The 20,669-nt window shown below is 45.0% G+C and overlaps 1 protein-coding gene across 1 annotated transcript in view; it reads left to right on the forward strand.

Moving 5' to 3' along the window:
- Window positions 1-11,049, forward strand: part of LOC129702483 (protein FAM124A-like) — a 28,801-nt gene extending 17,752 nt beyond the window's left edge. The window contains exons 4-5 of the mRNA XM_055644209.1: window positions 3,373-4,103; window positions 8,864-11,049. Coding sequence (XP_055500184.1) covers window positions 3,373-4,103; window positions 8,864-9,703 — 1,571 coding nt within the window. The 3' untranslated portion in view covers window positions 9,704-11,049. The remainder of the gene's footprint in view (window positions 1-3,372; window positions 4,104-8,863) is intronic.
- Window positions 11,050-20,669: the final 9,620 nt, after the last annotated feature.

Here is a 20,669-nt window from a genome sequence, read left to right on the forward strand (position 1 = left end):
CTCTTTTAAGTCTGTGACTTTTAAGTGTGAGGTTCAGGAATGCACTTGTGTACAAATCACAGCTAGAGAGCTGAAAAAAAAAATGAAATGAAATGATTCAATTTATTGTCATTGTCAGTGTACAGTACAGAGACAACGAAATGCATTGCAACCTCTCACCTCCAATTACCACGTTCAATCCTGACCTTGGGTCTGTCCGTGTAGTTTGTCATAAGAGTCATGGTGTGATACAGCATGGAAACAGGACCTTCGCCCAACTACACTAGTCCTACCTGCCTGTGCTTTGCCCATATCCTTCTAAACCTTTCCTATCCATGTATCTGTCCAAGTGCCTTTGGTGTGTTCTTTGAGGAGACAACGTGAGTTTTCTCCAACATCTTAAAGACATGAGTTGGTATTTAATCAGTCATGATAAATTACCGCTCATGTGAAAGTGGGAAGTAGAATCTGGGAGAAGTTGACAGAAGAGTGGGGAAAATAAATTGGGATTAGTGTAAATGGGTGCTTGATGGTCAGTGTGGACTCGTCCTTTGTCTGCACAGTATGACTGTAATACTACATTAAAGTAAACATCTGGAAAAATGTGTTTTATACTACGTTTAAGACGTGTATAAAGGCATAGAAGGATATGGTCCTAATGCAGACAAATGGAATTGGACAAAAAGGTTGGCATGGACATGATAGGTCAAAGAGCCTGTTTCGGACTGTACAACTCTATGACAATTCTAGCACAACTTCCTTGTACTACCATTGTGCCAGAATAATATAAAGACGAGTATCACAAATGCTGCCTTAGATTCCATATATACTTTGTTGTTATCTTCAGGGATTTATGGGCATGCAATCCTATATCATTCATACTTTCATTGCCCTTTATTGTTATTATTTCGTTTTCCCAAATGCATTATGTCACACTTCAGGTTAATCTACAATTGCCATTTCTGTGGCTACCTATCCAGTCTATTGAAGTTTTCCTGCAGCCTGCAACTTTCTTCCTCAATGTAACTCACGCTGCCGGTGTGGTGAATAAATTACTCATACTGCATTATTTATGCAAATCATAGATATATATATATATATATAATCATGGAAATAAAGATTCATAGAGTCCTACAGAATCTAATGTACAGACCACTTTTGCATCCACTCTACACACACTTGGGCAATTTACAGAGGCCAATGAACCTACAAACCCACACATTTTGGGGATCAGAAACTGGAGCACCCAGAGGAAACCAACATGGTCAAAGGGAGAACGTGCAAAGTCCACACAGCCAGTTGCACCTCTGTGCTGCCAAATTATCTATTATCCCTTCTGGAAAATGTACTCTGCTCAGAATGTTTTCCCTAGTCATTTAATCTGCAATGAGCAAGTTGATTTTCAAAGCATTATTTCCCAATCTCAGGCACTGTACCTGATTTCAGTTTGTTTATTGAGTCTTGGGCAATGCTGGGAAATACCATTTGTTGCCTAACTCTATTGTCTTGGAGAAGGTGAGGCAGCTACTGTGGTCAAAGGATCTCCAGCCTGTGAGCCTGTAATACGTTTTATCTAGAGTTGATTTGTAAAGGTTCTTCGAAAGGGCAGAACAATGGCATTGTAGGTTCGATTCTGATCTCTGGTGCAGTGTGTGAGAAATTTGTACATCTCATTGCTAGTGCGTGGGTTTCCTGAAGTGCTCCGGTTTCCTACCACATCCTAAAATTGAATTGCTTGTTAGATTAGGGTCCAGTGTATAATTGTGTTGTCGGAGAACTGTGGGGTAGGGGTGCATGTGTGAAAGAATAGGTTGGAGGAAAATAGGTGGGAGAATGGATTGAGGGGAATGGTGTTTGAGAACCAGCATAGGTGAATATAGCCTCTTTTTGTGTTGTACAAAAATATAATAATCCTAGCATACACAAAGGCAATGCGAACCTTATTTTCATCCAGTGTACTGTGACATTATAGAATGCATTGTTTGGAAGGCTGGTGTGAAGATACAACAGTAGTTTTCAACAGAGATTTTGGAAGTAAAATTACAAATTGCAGTTGTTGGGAAAGAGCAAGGATTAATCGGATAACTAAGAGATAACATAGACAATGAGCTGAAAGGTCTCAGTATGCTGCAATATTTTATTGATGCACCAGGAACCTTTAAACACAAGTGGGATGAAAGACGAAGCCTTGATCTAATATTTTCCCTGAATATGGCATTGCAGGAGCTCCCCAAATGCCACTGGGGTTAGTGATGATTGTGTGTGGCAATCTGACCTGCAGAGGGGGGCATCATCTGCTCCTTCTGCCATCAGTCTGAAGAAGGGTTTCGGCCCGAAACGTCGCCTATTTCCTTCGCTCCAGAGATGCTGCTGCACCCGCTGAGTTTCTCCAGCAATTTTGTGTACCTTCGATCTTCCAGCATCTGCAGTTCCTTCTTGAACACTAATGTAAGGTCTCTGTGCACTCGATTTGCACGGACTCTCAACCTTATAAAGATTTATACAATTATGAGGGGCATATATATAGGGGGGGGGGGGGGGGGGGGGGGGGGGGGGGGGAGATTGTCTTTTCGCGGGGTAGAGGAATCTAAAACCGAAGGGCATAGGTTTAAAGTGGGAGGGGGAAGATTCATAGAGGCACGTTTTCCCACACAAGAGGGTGATGCATTATTGGAATGAGCTGCCAGAGGAAGTGGTATAGAGGGTTTAATTACAATGTTTAAAATACATTTAGACTGTTACATGGAGAGGAAAGATTTAGACGGATATTGGCCAAACACAGGCAAATGGGATTAAGGTAGATACGCATGGATGAGTTGGGCCAAAAGACCCATTTGCATGCCGTATCACTCAATGAAGCCATGAATCCTGTTGCAAATGCATCCAGATTTTTGCATGAGTTGGCCGAGATATTGCACAACTTCAAGGAGGTGATCTTCTACCTGGTGATCTTCTGCCATGACAGAGCTCAGAATAGAGCATTTATCCCTGGAGTCTGGGCTGGACATTTACCCAGTTTAGCCCGTTGAACAATTGTTGACCTGATTCTTCCATGGTTTTGAGCACATAAACTTAACGTGAGCAATTGAAGGCAATTGAGTAACAGGGGAGCTGAAGAGAGTGCTTATCCAGTGAATTGCAGATTTCCTCCTGAAGATGGAGTGAAGTAGTGAAGATGGAGTGAATTATAACTTTTCAAACAGAACAATGTTTAGGCAGAGGAAATATTTGAGGGGTTATTGAGGCCGACCAGATAAATAGAAGTTTGGAGGAGAGCTGCTTTGAAGAACCGACATAGACAAGGTTGGCCTAATGATTTGTGGTGTAGTCTATGAATCTATGTTAACATTGATCCAAATGTCTTCCCCCCTCTTGTCCTCTCTGCACATGCAGGTGAGTTGTGTTTGGAAGATGTGCCCAATCCCTTCTTGGTCACCATGCACATCATCACCAACCCGGGCGGTGCACCAGCCTTGCAGAAAGCTGTTGACAGCCTGGTGACTTGGATTGACCCCAGCTTGCGGCTCTTCGTGGCCTCCGAGCGCGGTTCCGCGCTGCCGGTGGGAAGCGTGGCTGACGAGGACCAGCCGGCGCTCGCTGTGATCATCTTCGTCCGTGAAGAGTGCGGGCAGCAGATCTCCCGGCTGCACGAGTGTTTCCTCCACCCGCCGTGGCAGTACCATCACACCGAGAGGGTCAAGGGCAGGATCCTCCCTTACATGCCCAGGAACCAGGACTTCTTCACCCTGGCTGACCACGCCATTCTCTGGGCCGTCAGGCAGGTTCACTACGGGAAAGAAATCATCCGCCTCACCCTTTACTGCAGCTTTGACAACTTCGCCGACACAGTCGGGATGTACGAGCTGATCCTGAGACGCGAGGCGTCGAAGTACAGGTCGGACTTTGTTTTCTTCACCGTCTACTCCAGCATGGAGGTGGAGATTCAGCTGTCTTTGAAGCGGCTGCCAGCAGGTCGGCTCCCAGCTCCATGCCCGTCCAACGCTCTAGAGTTCAGAGTTCACGCGGTGGGCTGCCTGGTCCCTCTCCTGCCCAATCCCTGTAGCCCCATCAGTGAGAAACGATGGCAAACCGAAGACTACGATGGCAACAAGCTCCTGTTGCAGGTAACATTGCCCCCTGCGTGCAAGGAGCAGGACATATACAATATATTGTTTAAAATCCCCGTTTCCAAATGCATTGCTGATAAAATGGCGACTGACATATTCAGTCTGGGTGCACCTTCTCTTGGGATCGGTTTCATAGACAGGAGCGGGAAGTTCCTGGTCTGTGCCTACAAACTCCAGAGCTGACTGTCAATGTCACTGTGTGGGCCATCTAGGGTGTTCATTAGTTCATAAGCCATAGGAGCAGAATTAGTCCATTCGGCCCATAGAGTTTGCTCTGCCATTCGATCATGGCTGATCTGGGGTGGAAGATTGCAATCTTCACAAGGTCCACCCCGTTTCAACGAATGCAATCAACCCGGCTTGCACAATCAAATAAGATCAAATAGAACAAGCTGTCCTACAACTTTAGGCTGTGCACGCCATCCGCAAGAAGAAGATGGCTGATCTATTTTCTTCTCCCAACCCCATTCTCCTGCCTTCTCCCTGTAACATTTGAACACACTTACTAATCAAGAACCTATCAATCTCTGCTTTAAAAATACCCAATGACTTGACCTCCACTGCTTTCTGTGGGAATTAATTCCATAGATTCACCACCTTCTGGCTAAAAAAATTCTAATGGTGCGTCCTTTTATTCTGAGGCTGTGCCCTCTGGTCCTAGACTCTCCCACAACTGGAAACATTCTCTCCACACCCACGCTATCTAGGACTCATTATTTGGTAGATTTCAATGAGATCCCCTCATCCTTCTAAACTCCAGCAAGAACCGGCCCAGAGTCATCAAACCCTTCTCCTGTGGCCTCAAAATCAATATATAGCTGCACCTGTGGCCGAACCGTCAAGGTGACTCAAGGTTTGTGGGTAAATGGTTAGTCTGGAGACCATTAAAATTTACAAGACAATTTCTGTTCAGTTATCAAGAGTCAGACAGTTTGTAAAGAGATTCAACGGTCTCTCCAGGACAGCATCGACCATCGACCACTCATTTACACTAATCCAATGCTAGTCCTATTTAATTCTCATCAGTTCTCTCCAGATTCTACCACTCGCTAGTGGCAATTTACAGTGACTGAGTAACCTAGAGACAGGCTTGCCCTTCTCGATGTGGGAGGAAGCCAGAGCATCCAGAGGAGACCCATTTGGTCACTGGGAGAACTCGTAAACTCCACACACAGACTCCGAGGTCAGAATTGAACCCGAGTTGCTGGAGCAGTAAGGCAGCAGCTCTACTGGCTGTGTCTGTGTGCCTCGCACAGTTCATTGTCTATGAAAGTATTTTTAACTTGGAGTCATGCATACACCACACTTGGTGGTTAGGAGTCAGCTATTCCTGCCTAAGCTGCAAACCTCAGGTATTGCCCTGGAATCTCCAGGAGCTAAAGATTATGCCATCTGGAATTTGCTCCCAGTCAACTAAGATGGGGGAGGGAAGTTGGGATCATTTTTTTTAAATGTTGTTTATTGGTTAGAAAAATATTTGCTCTGCAGAGGTGAGCTGCACAGGGGTAGACAGGGATCATGTGATGAGATATTCCCCCCCCCCCCATCCCGATACGTCCGATCGGATTCAGCAAAATGTTACAGTTGTCACTGATTTAGACCAGAGAGGGGTCAAGACCAGCTTGAGACCAACAAACATTATCCCCATTTCTCAGGCAGGCCACTGATATTCCCTAGTTCCCAAATAAAGCCCACCGGATGGAAATCTGGAATCCCTTGTGAGCCTGGTACGGGTATCACAGGGTTTTGGCACAACAAATGTCTCTCCCCTCCCTCCAGCCTCTATCTCTCTGCTCCACAAGGTGGCTATAAACATCTATGGTTACATTTTTTAATGATTTATTGCCTTCAGGCTCAGAAGCTCTCAGCTCCGACCTTCCAACTGTGCATTTTGTGTCATCTGATTTAGACACAGTGCACAATATAAGTAATGATGAGAATGTCTATATTTTGTTGGATAAGACTGATGCACAAAAGATGATTGAATTTTTCACAGCACCACACAGGTATTTATTTACACTCAAAGCTCTCCCTCAATCCATCTATGGCTCTTTGCATGTCTCCCCCCGAGTCACTCCTGCCTCCCCCACCCCCACCCCCACTCTGTCTCTGCATTGACCCTCACACCTGCTCAGTGTGGAATACTAAACACAATACTCTAAATGCGGCCTCACCGACGGCTTATACAACTGCAACACGACTTCCCAATTTCGAATCTCAATGCTCTGACTGGTGAAGGCCAATGTGCTAAAATACTTTTTGACCATTCTATTTACCTGAGATGCCACTTTCAATGAAGTATGTACCTGTACTCCTAGATCCCTCTGCTCTACAACACTCCCCAGAGCCCTACCATCCACTGTGTAGGTCCTGCCCATGTTAGTGTTCCCAAAATGCAACACCTCGCGTTTCTCTGTATTAAATTCCATCAACCATTCCTCAGCCCACCTGCCCAATTGATCAAGATCCTGCTGCAATCCTGTGGTCAGTCGCTAGCTCGGGCAACAGTCATCTTTGGTCTCACTGAAGCTCTGTTCCATGCCGTTGATCTTCTCCTGACCACAGTGGTTGAATCAGAGAGTTCATGACTCTGCTGTCACATTGGACTCTGTGGTAAGCTTCCAAACATAGACATGCCACCTACGTCCACCGCCATTACGTACCCTGTCCCCACCACCGCCTCGTCCTTTACCCATTTGCAACTTCTCAGCCGTTCCCATATGCTACCCTTGCTCTGCAAACTTGAGGCCATTCAATACTTTGCTGTCAGTGTACCAATTCTCATTTATCTCACCCACATTGGCTTTGGTTTCACAGAGCCCCGTTTCAAATAGGATTTTTATATGTTTCATTTTTTATGTTTCTCAAGGCCTCACCCCTGCAGCTTCCAACAAGATACCTGCACTCTGCTTCTAGATTTTTGCACATCCGAAAATGTAATTAGCTCACCAGAGCTAGTGCGCCTTCAACCATCAAAGTTCGAGGAACTGACGTTCCCTTACCTCTTTGTTCCACGTTCTCCCTCCCCCCCCCCCCCATATAATCGCTACTTCATGTGCGGCCCTTTGGCCAAGCTTTTCGTGATCACGCCCGAATATCTCCAAACATTGACTCAATATCAAATCTAGGTTGATAATATTTGTACAAAGCACCATGCAGCATTTTTACCACATTGAAGGGCCTATGTAAATGCAGGTGATTGTTGTTGAATGGTATTTTAAATGTTAGCAATATTTAAAAGCAAAGCCAAATACTCGAGCAACCGAACACTGTATGAACATGGTCTTTTCGTATCTGCTTTAAGTTGCCACTAAGTCTCTGTGATGTCGCTCACTGTTGAAAAAGTGATTGAGAGGCCTGGTAAACAAATGGCCTTTGTTGTATCAGTCAATACTCATTTCACATGGATTTACAGCACTTTCTCCCTGGCACATACATAAGCGGGAGATACCAGGCAATGCTAGGTAACCCTAAGTGAAGTAATATGCTTTAAAGGCTTTGGCTCCGTGAGAGAACTGATTTATACATCAATTAATGCACACTTAACATTGAGAGCCATCCACACAATGTCTCGGCTTTAAACATGGGAAGCGTTTTCTCTATCGCCCACAGCCTCCATTACATGCACAAATCTGGTGGATCCATATCTCAATTAACGATCCAACTTGAACATTAGGTGTCAAATGGTACTATTGTGGAAAGGAAATAATTGCAAAAATGGATCCTAGCTCAGGCCCAAAACAAAAGTCTGTTAATCAAAGATAGACACAAAAGGCTGGAGTAACTCAGCGGGTCAGACAGCATCTCTGGAGAAAAGGAATGGGTGACGTTTCGGGTCGAGACCCTTCTTCAGACATTCAGAAATTAATTCTGTTTAGTTGGATGACTAAGCCAGAGAAATTCACATTGATGAAATTCAAGAGAATTGAGCCTAGGGCTTCGGAATTGATCTTCAAGCAATGTGTGTCAGGAACTGTTTGCAAACGAACAACCTAAGCATTAACAAGCAGTTTGATTTTAGTGGGACCACGTGAACATTCCAATCTCACACCCCTGTCCCATTGTGATGTCATATCATATGTAAATGAAATCCATTGTGATTGGACATCTGTGAGATGGCATTGTGACTCATGCAGCAGCTTGGTTTTAAAAATTTTTGTTGTTTTTTACTAAAAAAAAGCTGGGAAATTAATAACCAAATTTTCTAATTTTCAAAACAAAATGTGGAGGAGGGAAAAAAATGTCTCCATTACGGCAAAGGGTGGAGGAGTAAATTCACAAACAACTTAAATTAATTGTCATGAAATAGGACCCGCTACAAATCAACAAACCAACAAGAGGTTTAGAGGTTTAATAATTATTAGATTGATTGTGGCTTAAACACTGGTCAGGATGCTATTGGATCTTAGCATCAGAGAGGGTTGATAGTGTCTCAGTTTAGCATTTCATCTGAAACAGATGGTAAGAAATTATTACCCCACCTGTGCTGTTGGAAAACAAGGAGAAAGAAGAATAGTCCCTTTTGACCACAGCAGGGACATGCAAAATGGACACATCAATTATGACAGCCCAATTTCACCAGAAAACAAGCTTCAATTTGAAAAACATTTTATCCCAGGATGCAAATAAAAAATACTGTATCTCAAATGTTATTGTTTAAAGGATCCAAGATGACACCCAAGCCAGGCGACTCTTTGTGTCCTAGTCACAGTTTAAATCTCCATGTATTTGTACACTGTTTCTTGTTTTCTGTGCAGGTGCAGGATTTGTTCAGAGGTCCGTGGAGAAGGAGGGGAGTTCCTCAGTTCACCGCAGTGAGGAGTAACTCCTTCACTCCCCTGTGTACAGTGATGCCTCGTGGTTTGGGCTGTGCACCGGAACGATGTGGTCAACACCAGCTGAGTAGCCACAAGCCCCACCAGTCCAGGGCGCTTGGTCGCTTCTGTGGGAGTTCTCAAGAAGATCTCTGGGGTGGTAAAGAAGGGGACACCAGGAGACGTGACAGCAGTTCCTCTGGGTACTCGCGGACAGCCCAGCGCAGCAAGTCCCTGTTCTGCCTGCCGACTTTCACCGGATCAGTTTCCTCCTCGTTGTCTTCATCGCCGCTGGGCGAGATGGCTCTCTCTCTCTGTGACCACCGTCGGCTGACCAGAGTCCCGGCCCGAGGCGTCGTGCAGGGTGTGGATGGCATGGCGGAGACAGATGTGGACACAGGGATAGCCACCTCCTGCTCCGATCTCTCTGTCTCCACACTGGACAGCTTCAGCCAGGACTTGAAGGTTGCTCTTCCCTCCTCACGGAAGTGCAGCAGGAATCTGGCATCCGGTCTCTTCAACTCCTCATTCTCGGCAAGACACCCACTCCCTTCCCTTTATGTGCAGAGTCCTGGTTCCTTCCCTCACTTCCAAGAGTTCTCCCCCTCCCGTCTAAAGCCGCGCTCTCCATCTCCCCGGGACCCCATTACCACCTCTTGGCTCTGCCACAGAGCAAAGCGGTCGTCGTCTCCAGTAGCAAACTGTCCTGCTGGGAACAAAAGGTGCCCCGAAAGCCAACAGGCCAACACTTGCCAAGACCCAGAGCAGGAGTTCTACATCTGACCCATTTGGTAGGGCCCTGGTCTCCTCCTGTTGGCGATAGGCACGGTGAATGGTAGAACACAAACAGCAGGCATCAGATTATTCTGCTGCAGTGAAAGACAGGCCACTGTGCCCTTGCAGGATACGGTGAGGTTTGGATATTACTGATTTAACAAATGCAACTGTTCATAAGCATCCAAGATGAGAGGAGATCTAAATGAAATATTCCTTCTGAACTGACCACGTTTTACACGTCCAACAAGACATACTTGCCAGAAATCCAAAGAGCATTGAAGGCTTCAAGAATGAAACCATGTTGTGTTTACAAGGATTAATTAATTACCTGATAGAGGGGAATGGAGGCAGGTTACAAAATGTGTCATTAGATCATTCTTAACAGTATCTGCAATTCCTTTCTGTTAAAATGTGCAAATTTGTTTTATAATTCTCCGATTTCAACCAGATAATGGAATATTTTTGGTCATTGACATTATTTTAGCATTACTATTGATACAAACCAAATTAAGTTTGCAGTCAGCGAATTGAGATCTTCCTGATTTGACCGGGTCAGTTGAGAAGAACTGCAGCAGATTTAACAGAGGTTTGTTAGACCTCAAACATCGCTGGTTTCCTCTGTGTCACACAGCTGTGATCATCACCAATGCAGATCTAATCCAAGTGCTGACCAAGGTCAGATAATAACACACAAAGCTGGAAACATACAACAGCCTTGTCAGTATGTCTCCACAGATGCCACCTGACCTGCTGAGTATTTCCAACATTTAAACACAGAACGCTACACCTTAGGAACAGCCCTTTGGCCCACACTGTGCGTGCCAAATGTGATGTCAGGTCACATCTGCCTCCATGTGATCCATATCCCTCCATTCCCTGCATATCCATGCGCCTATCTAAAAGCTTCTTAAATGCCACTATCGTATCTGCCTTCGCCCCTAATAGCCCATTCCACCACTCTGTGTAAAAAAACTTTCACTGCACATTGCCTTTAAATATTGCCCCTCTTGCCTTAAAGCTATGCCCTTCAGTCTTTGCTACTTACACCCTGGGAAATAGATTCTGACTGTCTGCCCTATCTATGCCTCTCATTATTTTATATAATTTCAATCGCTCCCCTCAACATCCTACACTTTAGAAAAAACAATCCAGATTTGTCCATCTTCTCCTTATAGTTAATGCCCCGTAATCCAGCTAGCATTCTCACAAACCTCTTCTGCACCCTTACCAGAACCCTCACATCCTTCCTATAATGGGGTGACCAGAACTGCACACAATACTCCTAACCAAATTCCTGTATGGCTGCAGCATAACATTCCATGGAGCTTCTGGAGACCTGGATGCCAAGATACCTCTATACCTCTTCACATACAAAAAGTAATCCTCCGTCAGTTTCGCCACCTCCAACGTGACCCCACTACTCGCCACATCTTCCCATCTCCCCCCATATCTGCCTTCCGCAAAGACCGCTCCCTCCATAACTCCCTTGTCAATTCTTCCCTTCCCTCTCGGTCCACCCCCTCCCCGGGCACTTTCCCTTGCAACCGCAAGAGATGCACCACTTGTCCCTTTACCTCCCCCCTCGACTCCGTTCAAGGACCCAAGCAATCGTTCCAGGTGCGACAGAGGTTTACCTGCATCTCTTCCAACCTCATCTATTGCGTCCGCTGCTCTAGATGTCAGCAGATCTATATCGGTGAGACCAAGCGGAGGTTGGGCGATCGTTTCGCCGAACACCTCCGCTCGGTCCGCAATAACCAAGCTGACCTCCCTGTGGCTCAGCACTTCAACTCCCCCTCCCACTCCGTCTCCGACCTCTCTGTCCTGGGTCTCCTCCATGGCCACAGCGAGCAGCACTGGAAATTGGAGGAACAGCACCTCATATTCCGTTTGGGGAGTCTGCACCCCCGGGGGCATGAACATCGAATTCTCCCAATTTTGTTAGTCCTTGCTGTCTCCTCCCCTTCCTCAGCCCCCCTGCTGTCTCCTCCCATCCCCCAGCCTTCTGGCTACTCCTCCTTTTCCCTTTCTTGTCCCCACCCACCCCCGCCCCCGATCAGTCTGAAGAAGGGTTTCGGCCCGAAACGTTGCCTATTTCCTTCGCTCCATAGATGCTGCTGCACCCGCTGAGTTTCTCCAGCTTTTTTGTGTAACCTTCGATTCTCCAGCATCTGCAGTTCCCTCTTAAATACCTCTATACATCAATTTTGCTAAGAGCCTTGCCATTAACTGTATACTTTCCCCTTACATTTGACTTTCCAAAGTGCAGCACCTCACGCTTGATCAAATTAAACTCCATTTGCCAGTTCTCCGCATATTTCAGTAGCTGATCTATATTCCACTGTATAATTTGACAGCCTTCCTCATTGTCTGCAACTCCACCAATTTCGATGTCATTTGCAAACTTACTAACCAATCCATCTACATTTACATCCAAATCACAAACAACAGAGGTCCCAGCACAGATCTCTGTGGAATTGCACTGGTGACAGATCTCTTGCCAGAAAAACACTCTTCCACCAAAGCGCTCTGTTTTCTAATGGCAAGCCAGTTCTGAATCCATGACAAAGACACTGCGCATCTCATGAATCGCTGCCCTAATCACTGCACTACCTAAACATGAGTTAATGTCAAACCTGCAGCAGGTAAAGTAATTGCACAATTCCAGCACTGGTGGGCAAATTATACAAGTGCCACAACAATAATCCTTTGTTGCTGTGTTTTCATTACTCTTTTCTGCCAATGTTTTGGATCTGATGTGGCCAAAATGGATTATCTCTACACACCAACACTCCCATTGCAAAACTCCAGCCACAAATGATTTTGGAGTAGTGAATGCTAAGGTAATCATATAGACTCGGCTGGGACTTTATGTAATTTAGAATTGCACTACTGTCCCGAACATCACATAGCACATGAAGCCGGCGAATGGGTCAATGTATCTCGGTGAACCACCCTTCCTCACTAAAGCAATAAAATCTTCTTCTTGCGAATGAAACATAAACCAAAGGAATAGTTAGATCTCAAGCTGGGTGTTGAGCAGCCAGGTTGTTGTCTCTGCGTCAATGTCTGCCAGGCCCTGAGCTCCATTGGCAGTCCCATCGGCAGACGTTTGTAGGCAGGCTGAGCCCAGCCCATATCGTGAGGCATCGCAGGTTACCGTGACAGGACGCCTCAGGTCGAAGAATGTCAAGGTTGGAGCGCTGGCCAGCTTGGACTTTAAAGAGTCAAATGCTTGTTAATTCCCAGATAGTTCACCATACCCAGGAAGTGTTGTAGGCTTAACACGTCGGTGGGGGCTGGCATTTCTGTGATGGCAGCAGTTTTTTTCGGGTTGGGCTTAAGACCGTCAGGAGTGAAAACATGTCCAACATATGTGACCTCTGGAACCCTGAACTTGCATTTATTAGGGTTGAATTTCAGGTTGATCTCACGTGCCTGGTCCATAATACGCTTTAGGTTGTTATGCTCCGCTGTGTCTCTGCCCTATACCAGGATATCATCTGCGATGATGGCACACGGGAGTCCTTCAAACAGCTGTTCCATGTTTCTTTGAAAGACTTCACTGGCCGAGTTAATGCCGAATGGCATCCTGAGAAATTTAAATCTGCCGAACTGTGTGGCAAACGTGGTCAGGTTTGATGACTCGTCATCTAGTGGTATCTGCCAAAACAAGCTTTTTGCGTCAAGGACGGAAAATACTGTTGCGCGCCCGATCTGTGCAGCGAAGTCCTCGACAGTTCTCATCGGATAATGTGGGCGCTTGATGGCAGTGTTCAAATCTTTTGGATTGATGCACACACAGAGCTCGTCTTTGTCTTTCTTGAAGGTGACAACCATGGTGGAGACCCGGTCAGTGGGCTCGCTGATTTCGGCTAGTACGCCCATGGAGACCATGTTTTTTAGTTCAGTCTCAATTCTGTCTTTCTTGGCATGTGGCACATGGTGGGGGGGGCACGGATGACTGGGTCGACGTTGGGGTCAATGGCTATCTTGTAGATCACAGGCAGCTTGCCCAGCTTGCCATCGAATAGATCAGGGTATCCTTTTTTCGGGTCCTCAGATATTTGTAACTTGTGAACGGACCAGTCAAAGGAGACTAACCCTAAGTCTTGGCACCATCCGGTCCGGTCCGAGTTGCGGGGTTGAAGAGCTCCTGGAGCGGGGCCTACATCACTGCCCCGCGCGGCTGGAATGGCCGCGGACTCTGCGAGCGCACACCGGGGGCTCCAACACCAAGACCCGGTGCGCGACCTCGCATCACCCGGCGTGGCTTTAATGGCCGCGGGACAATCGCCATCCGGGGGCTTTGACTTTGACTCTGACATCGGGGGGGGGGGGGGGGGGGGGGGGGGGGGGGGGGAAAAGTTTTTTTGGCTTTCCATCACAGAAATGGGTGGGATTTTTATGTTAAATGTAATTATGTTGTGTCGGGGTTCTTTTTTTTTGTTTTGTGTGGTTGCAAAAACGGCATTTTGTTTGGACCTCCAGGGGTCCAAATGACAATTAAATTGACTCTTGACTCTTGACTCTTGACATGGATGCCCAGTAGAGTCAGATTTTAAGATATAGAAAGTTAGATTTCTTGTGGTGTTTTTTGCACACATATGAAAGTAGTTCTTCCCAGCGGATACAAAACCTCCCCCCCCCCATGAGCATGTAAGGTGGAACTGTCTCTAGTCAAGGCCTCATTATTTCTTATCTTGTTGTAGACGTGCACAAACATTACATTCACACAGGCCCCGGTGTTGAGTTTGGCCTTCACAGGCTTGTTATTAATTGTCATAGAAATGGAAGGATCCAGAATCTTACCAGCTGTGTGAATGAGTGAATGCACAGTCGACTCCTCATATGTGCTAATTGGATCAACCTCGTGGGCAGAGTCGAGTTGGTCCTGTGAGTCTGGAATTGTTTGAGTTTGTTGCAACAGGTGCAGATTAGATGCTGAGCTAGAGGATCTGTTTCCACGGGACCTGCAAACGACGGCAAAATTATTATTATTTTTTGCAGTAAATGCAAGGCTTTCTGTACGCTGGACAAGACGATCGCCCCTTGTTGTGGAAGTAGTTACAATTAGGGCACCTCTGAGGGGGCTCATTGGCGAATCCCCGGTTAGTCAGTTGAGGGGGTTCATTCATAAATCTTCTTTTATCGGTTGGCGTTTGTTGTCTGTTGAAACCTGTCAGGTTTATGGTCTTCTTCTGAGTGTCAAGCTGGTTGCTTAGTGGAGCACCAATTTCAGACATTCGACAGGCATGTATTGCTTGTTCAAGGGTTAAATCAGCATTCCGCAGTAATTCAGTCCTTAGCTTTAGATCGGTCATACCACTAACAAGCTTGTCCCTGATTAATTTGTTCGTCATGACCTGAAAGCGGCATCGCTGAGCCATATATTTCAAGTCACAAATAAATCTTTCTACAGGCTCATCGGGAAGCTGGTGTCTCTCGAAGAATTTAGTTCTTTCTAAAATACGGTTTGAGGGTAGGTCGCATAGTTCACGAAATTTACGCAGTAAAACAGTGGGGTTACGCATAGACTCAGCAGGTGTAACTACCTGATCATTGGCATCGTGAACGGCTGGTGCATATTCAAAGGTCCGCACTCTCATCATGGCTTTGGGTCCCGCCAGGTTAAGTAGGAGGGAAGCCTTGACAGCATCTGGTTAATTTTGGTGGACAATGTTGATAGAGTGTTCGTAGTCGATTTCAAAGAGTCTCCATCGTTCCCCGATGTCAGAATCGAAGATAAGCTGCGCAGGTTTTCTGCATGATTGAGCCATGGTGATGCAAATAAAACTGATAAACAGAAATAAAACCCAATATACAGACACAGTGGGTTACTACAAGCTTTCCGACACCATGTAGATATGCAAATTTCACAGTCTGGAGTTCAAAGTCATCTTTAATCTGTACACATAGTATAGTGGTACAGCATGTTGTTAGTTCATCGTTACCGCTTCCAAGACTGCCTAGTGTAGGAAGTGGGTGTTTGTATAAAGCAACAGTAAGGTGATGATAGTGATGCTATTTCTACTATGATTGGTTCACATGCAATAACCAATCTACAGATGGCATGGACAAGTTGGGCTGAAGGGCCTGTTAACAGGATATGACTCCAGATATTCCATCCACTTTCACCATACTTTCAGAATTGCTGCACTAAAACACAACCTCCACATTTGCTAGTTAGTTTAAATGTGTGATGGCACCGGACAAAGACATCTCTTTATTTGCTCTAACAATACCCCTTACAACAGTACCTTTACTAAACTTCTAAAGGACTCAAAGTGCTGGACTAACCCAGCAGATCTGGTTGCAACTCTGGAGAACATGGATAGGTTACATTTCGTGTCGAGACCCTTCTTCATACTGTAGTGGGTTGGGGGAGAAGAAAGCTGAACATGTAAGAGGCAGGACACAGTGTGGCAGGTAAGCTTCTCTTCACTTCAAGCTGTAGAAAGTATATCTCAGTTCTCTCCGTGGAACTTTCATCTGCACTGGATATTGATTTTTTTTTTGCCTTTTGCATCTGGCGCACATTGTGGAAATGAAATAGGATAAGTGAACCTTTTTGATTCTTTTGGAACAAGCACGTAAAGTTCTAAAATGAAACTGCACACGATTGCAAAGCAATAAATGCAGAGGTAACTAATCCTAACATGCCAATAAACAGGGAGTGATCTGAGGCAAGACAGAGGCTGAAGGAATTTGACGGGTAAAGGTTTCACACAAAGTTGGTGTCTGGGATGAACTGCCAGAGGTTGTGGATGCAGGAATAGTAATACATTTAAGAGGCATCTGAACAGATACTTGAATGAGCAGAGCATGGAAGAGTTTGATTAAATGCAGACAAATAGAATTAGTATGGTTAGGCATGATGGTCAGCATAGACATGGTGGGCTAAAGAGCCTGTTTCTGTGCTGTACAATTATGACTCCGGCTGAAACACTCACTGCATGCATGGAATAGTTGGCTCCAAACCATCACAAGGAAGCTTCACTTTCAGTCCAAAATGGCATGGATTGTCTATTCAACATTACAGAGGGCTAACCCTGTGCAATATTCTGAATGTTGTAACTGTTTCTTAAAATTAAAAATGCCTACTGATTTTTCAGAACCAGAATTCTCACCTTTAATTGGCAAAGGGATAGCTTTCTTAAGTAGCTGCAAGTTTTGAACAGACCATATGTTGGTTCAACAGTTGTGATATTTGCCCTGGGCAATGTTCTCGCCTTTTGATTAAGCCAGTTATCAAAAGAGATTGTGTTAACAGGTTCACCTACATTCAAATTGAAAACGTGTCTTTGGTGCCTGCACACTATGTTATTGCAGAACAATGTTCTGCACGCACTGTAATCCTACTGTGCTTAACAATCACTCTGGCACAAACACCACACTTAACACAAAGATGTAGCCCGATTCCATCCTACCTCCGCTTTTAAACCATGCTTAAAAACTACCTTCAAACCAAATATGTGATCACCTGACCCAAAGTCTCTTTATGTGGCCGTTTGATTTTGTCTGACTTTGAAGAGGCATGAGAAGTTTAGTTTAGTTTCGAGATACAGCGCACAAACAGACCCTTCGGCCCTCCAGCGATCCCCGCATATTAACACTATCCTACACACATTAGCGACATTTTTTTTACATTTACCAAGTCCGTTTACCTACATACCTGTACGTCTTTGGAGTGTGGGAGGAAACCGAAGATCTCAGAGAAAACCCATGCGGTCATGGGGAGAACGTACAAACTCCGTACAGGCAGCTCCCATAATCGGGATCGAACCAGGATCTCCGGCGCTGCAAGCACTGTAAGGCAGCAACACTACCGCTGTGCCACTGTGCTGCCTTCATTATTAATGCTTAAGTGCTATATAAATCGGTCAGTTTTCTCTATCAAATTGAACATGCGTAAATGGGCATCTTGGTCAGCATGGATAAGTTGGGCTGAAGGGCCAGTTTCTGAACTGAATTATTCTGACTCAACATGAAAGTTGGTGCTGGTTAACAAAGGGCTGAAGTGTCTCTAAATTGAGACTGATGGGAAGGCCTCTCTGGTCAAATGTGGGAGTTGAGGACAGTGGTAGTAGGTGGACATCGGAACTAACAACATCTCACAGCTCCAGGGGTGCCAGAATGACTTCACTGAATCAGTCAACCTAAAAGAATTAACATGATCTTCCACAGAGGGCATCACTGATGCATGGAAAATCTGCAACGTACCACTTAGTAGTAATTGGAAGAGCAGGGCAAGAGTGTCTATTGAAGTCTTGGAGATGGTTGGACAATACTGCAAGAGGCATCAACTGTGGAACCCTTATTAAATGTTATTAAATGGTTCAATGTAACTAGTCACTCTGTGTGATCCAGAGATCACCTCTTCTGTCTGATTTTGTTAATTAATGGTCTGAGCCAAAGGCCATAACATTAAGAGCCATAATAGACGCTGTAAGCTTGACTGTGCCAAAAATATACACTCTCAAAAGGAGCCCAGCCTGATTGTAAATGAACTGGCTAACCTTTGTGCCCCAAATGAGTGAAGAACTGTCAGTCTTCTGGAGAATTATACCTGCCCACTTGTGCTGTAAAGAATAAAGTGCACCACTGTACCCAGATTGCACTCACTTTACGCAATGGTAATTCTAAAGCTCGTTAGCACTAGCTTTACACATGCAAGGCAGACATATTCATATTGTTCCCATGGGTAGCCAATCTCTCTGCAAGAGAAACTCTTCTATTGTTCGGCCGTCATAGCCATTGAAGCCAGCTCATCCACAGGTGAGGAAAGGGCAGCACAGTGGTAGAGCCATTACCTCACAGTGCAACGGCCCAGGTTCTAACTGACCTCTGGCTTAGCTGTGTGGGGTTTGCACTTTCTCCCTGAGACCATGTGGATTTCCCCTGGGTGCTCTGGGTATATCCCGCATCCCAAAGACACATGGACTGTAAAATTACTTGGCCGCTGCAAATTACTGCTAATGTGTAGGCGAGCAGTAGATTTGATGGGAATGCGGGGAGAATAAAGTGAAATTAGAGTACGGTTAGTGCGCATGAGTGTTTGATGGTCGGCAAGGACTCTGGGCTGAAGGGCTGGCTTCTGTGCTGTACAACTCTATTACTGTTTGACTCTCTGTACATTAATAAAAGGCTCACCAGGGTGCCATCAAACACAAATCTTAAACCTCTCTCCTGCCTTTCTGCAGGATCCATGGTATTAATATTAAACAGAAGGGTCCCGACACAAAATGTCCTCTATATATTTTCTCCAGAGATGCAGCTTGACCCGCAGAGTTACTCCAGCATTTTGTGTCTATCTTCATTAATACTAATTGTTTGGTTATGTCACCTGCTTAAGATGGAAACCATCATTACCTTGGTTTCATAAATATCCTTGAAACTGCCCAACCCCACCAGGGCCAACAAGACCCTTGGAAGAAGCCAATCACTCTTTTTTAGTCCATTAACATTTTGCGATGAAGTCACAAAATTATGTTTGCATTTGGGAATTAAACCCATGTATGTGATAAACAAGCAAATTATCAAAACATTTAAGGTCATCACAGTTCTCCCAAACACAAATCAAGTATATTTCAACAGCAGGCAAGATTTCTCCATCAACCACACTGCCAGTTGCCATAGAAATGTACGGCGGCATCTGTTTCAATGTGCTTTAGAACGGATTGGAAACTACCATATTACTGGGCTCAACCAAACCAATCTGTGAAATCAAAGGACCTCATAGTGGTGTATGGGTTCATGAGGGGATTAGATAGGATAAATGTACATAGACTTTTACCCAGAGTAAGGAAATCAAGAACTAGAGGACATAGATTTAAGGTGAATGGGAAAGATTTAATAGGAAACGGAGGGGCAACTTTTTTCACACAGAGTGGTGGGTGAATGGAACGAGCTACCAGAGGAGGTAGTTGAGGCAGATGCTATCACAACATTTAAGAGACATTTGGACAGGCACCTGGATAGGATAGGATAGGTTTAGAAGGATATAGACCACACGCAGGCAGGAGTGATTAGTGTCGATGGGACATGTTGGTTGACGTGGGCAAGGTTGGACCAAGGAGTCTGTTTCCACGCTGTATGGCTTTACGGTTATTTCAGGCAGGATTAAGCTGAGCAGGCAGAGGAAGATATAAAGAAAGCTGCATAACTATTCTGGGAACAGTAGCGAGAGTTGCTACTGCTGTACTGGAGTAAACAATTGATAAACACATGGAAAATAGTGAAGATAAATGTCAGGATTCATGGGAAGCATAGAGAATATGTTGCAAAACTAATGCGTCTTGGAAGCACATCAAAGCAATATGATTGGAATAACAAAAAGCTGATCTGGATTGTAACAATGAACTTCAGCAGTAAAATAAAAGGAAAAAGTTAATTGGTAGTGCAACAAATGCAATTATTTACGAAGCATGCAACAGTATTTTCCCCTCAAAAAGAGAAATTTTAAAGAAACTTATAAAATGAGCAATCGTTTTCATCATATGGGGAATATTTGCATAACTTGTAAATGTCACATTTCGAATGGCAATGTAATGGAGCTTAGAATTTTCAGAAGGATGGAGTGGCTTTAAAGGGGTGCCACTTACTGAAGGGACTTCACTGTGTGATATAGCAGTGAGATGTGGATAGGCTCGGATAGAACTCAGGAGTCCAGTAATGTTGAACTCAACGCTGCACGGAAATCTTCCAAGTAGATAAAATTAAAATTAATTGGAAAAAAAACTGCTGGAAATATTCCGCAGGTCGGTTTGCGTCTGTGGAAACAGAGACAAAAGTGAACATTTCCGGACAATGACCCTTCCACAGATGCTGTCTTCCTTACTGGGTATTTTTTAGTTTCACGCGATTTTCTTTCTCGTTTTATGAATAAATGTCAGTATGTGATCTAAATCAGATAAATGTCAGAACATGGTTCAAAACGGTAGCGCTGATGCTTAGGGTGTAAGCAGTGCGC

This window comes from Leucoraja erinacea, chromosome 13, assembly GCF_028641065.1.
Source record: "Leucoraja erinacea ecotype New England chromosome 13, Leri_hhj_1, whole genome shotgun sequence".
Classification (NCBI taxonomy): Eukaryota; Metazoa; Chordata; class Chondrichthyes; order Rajiformes; family Rajidae; genus Leucoraja; species Leucoraja erinaceus.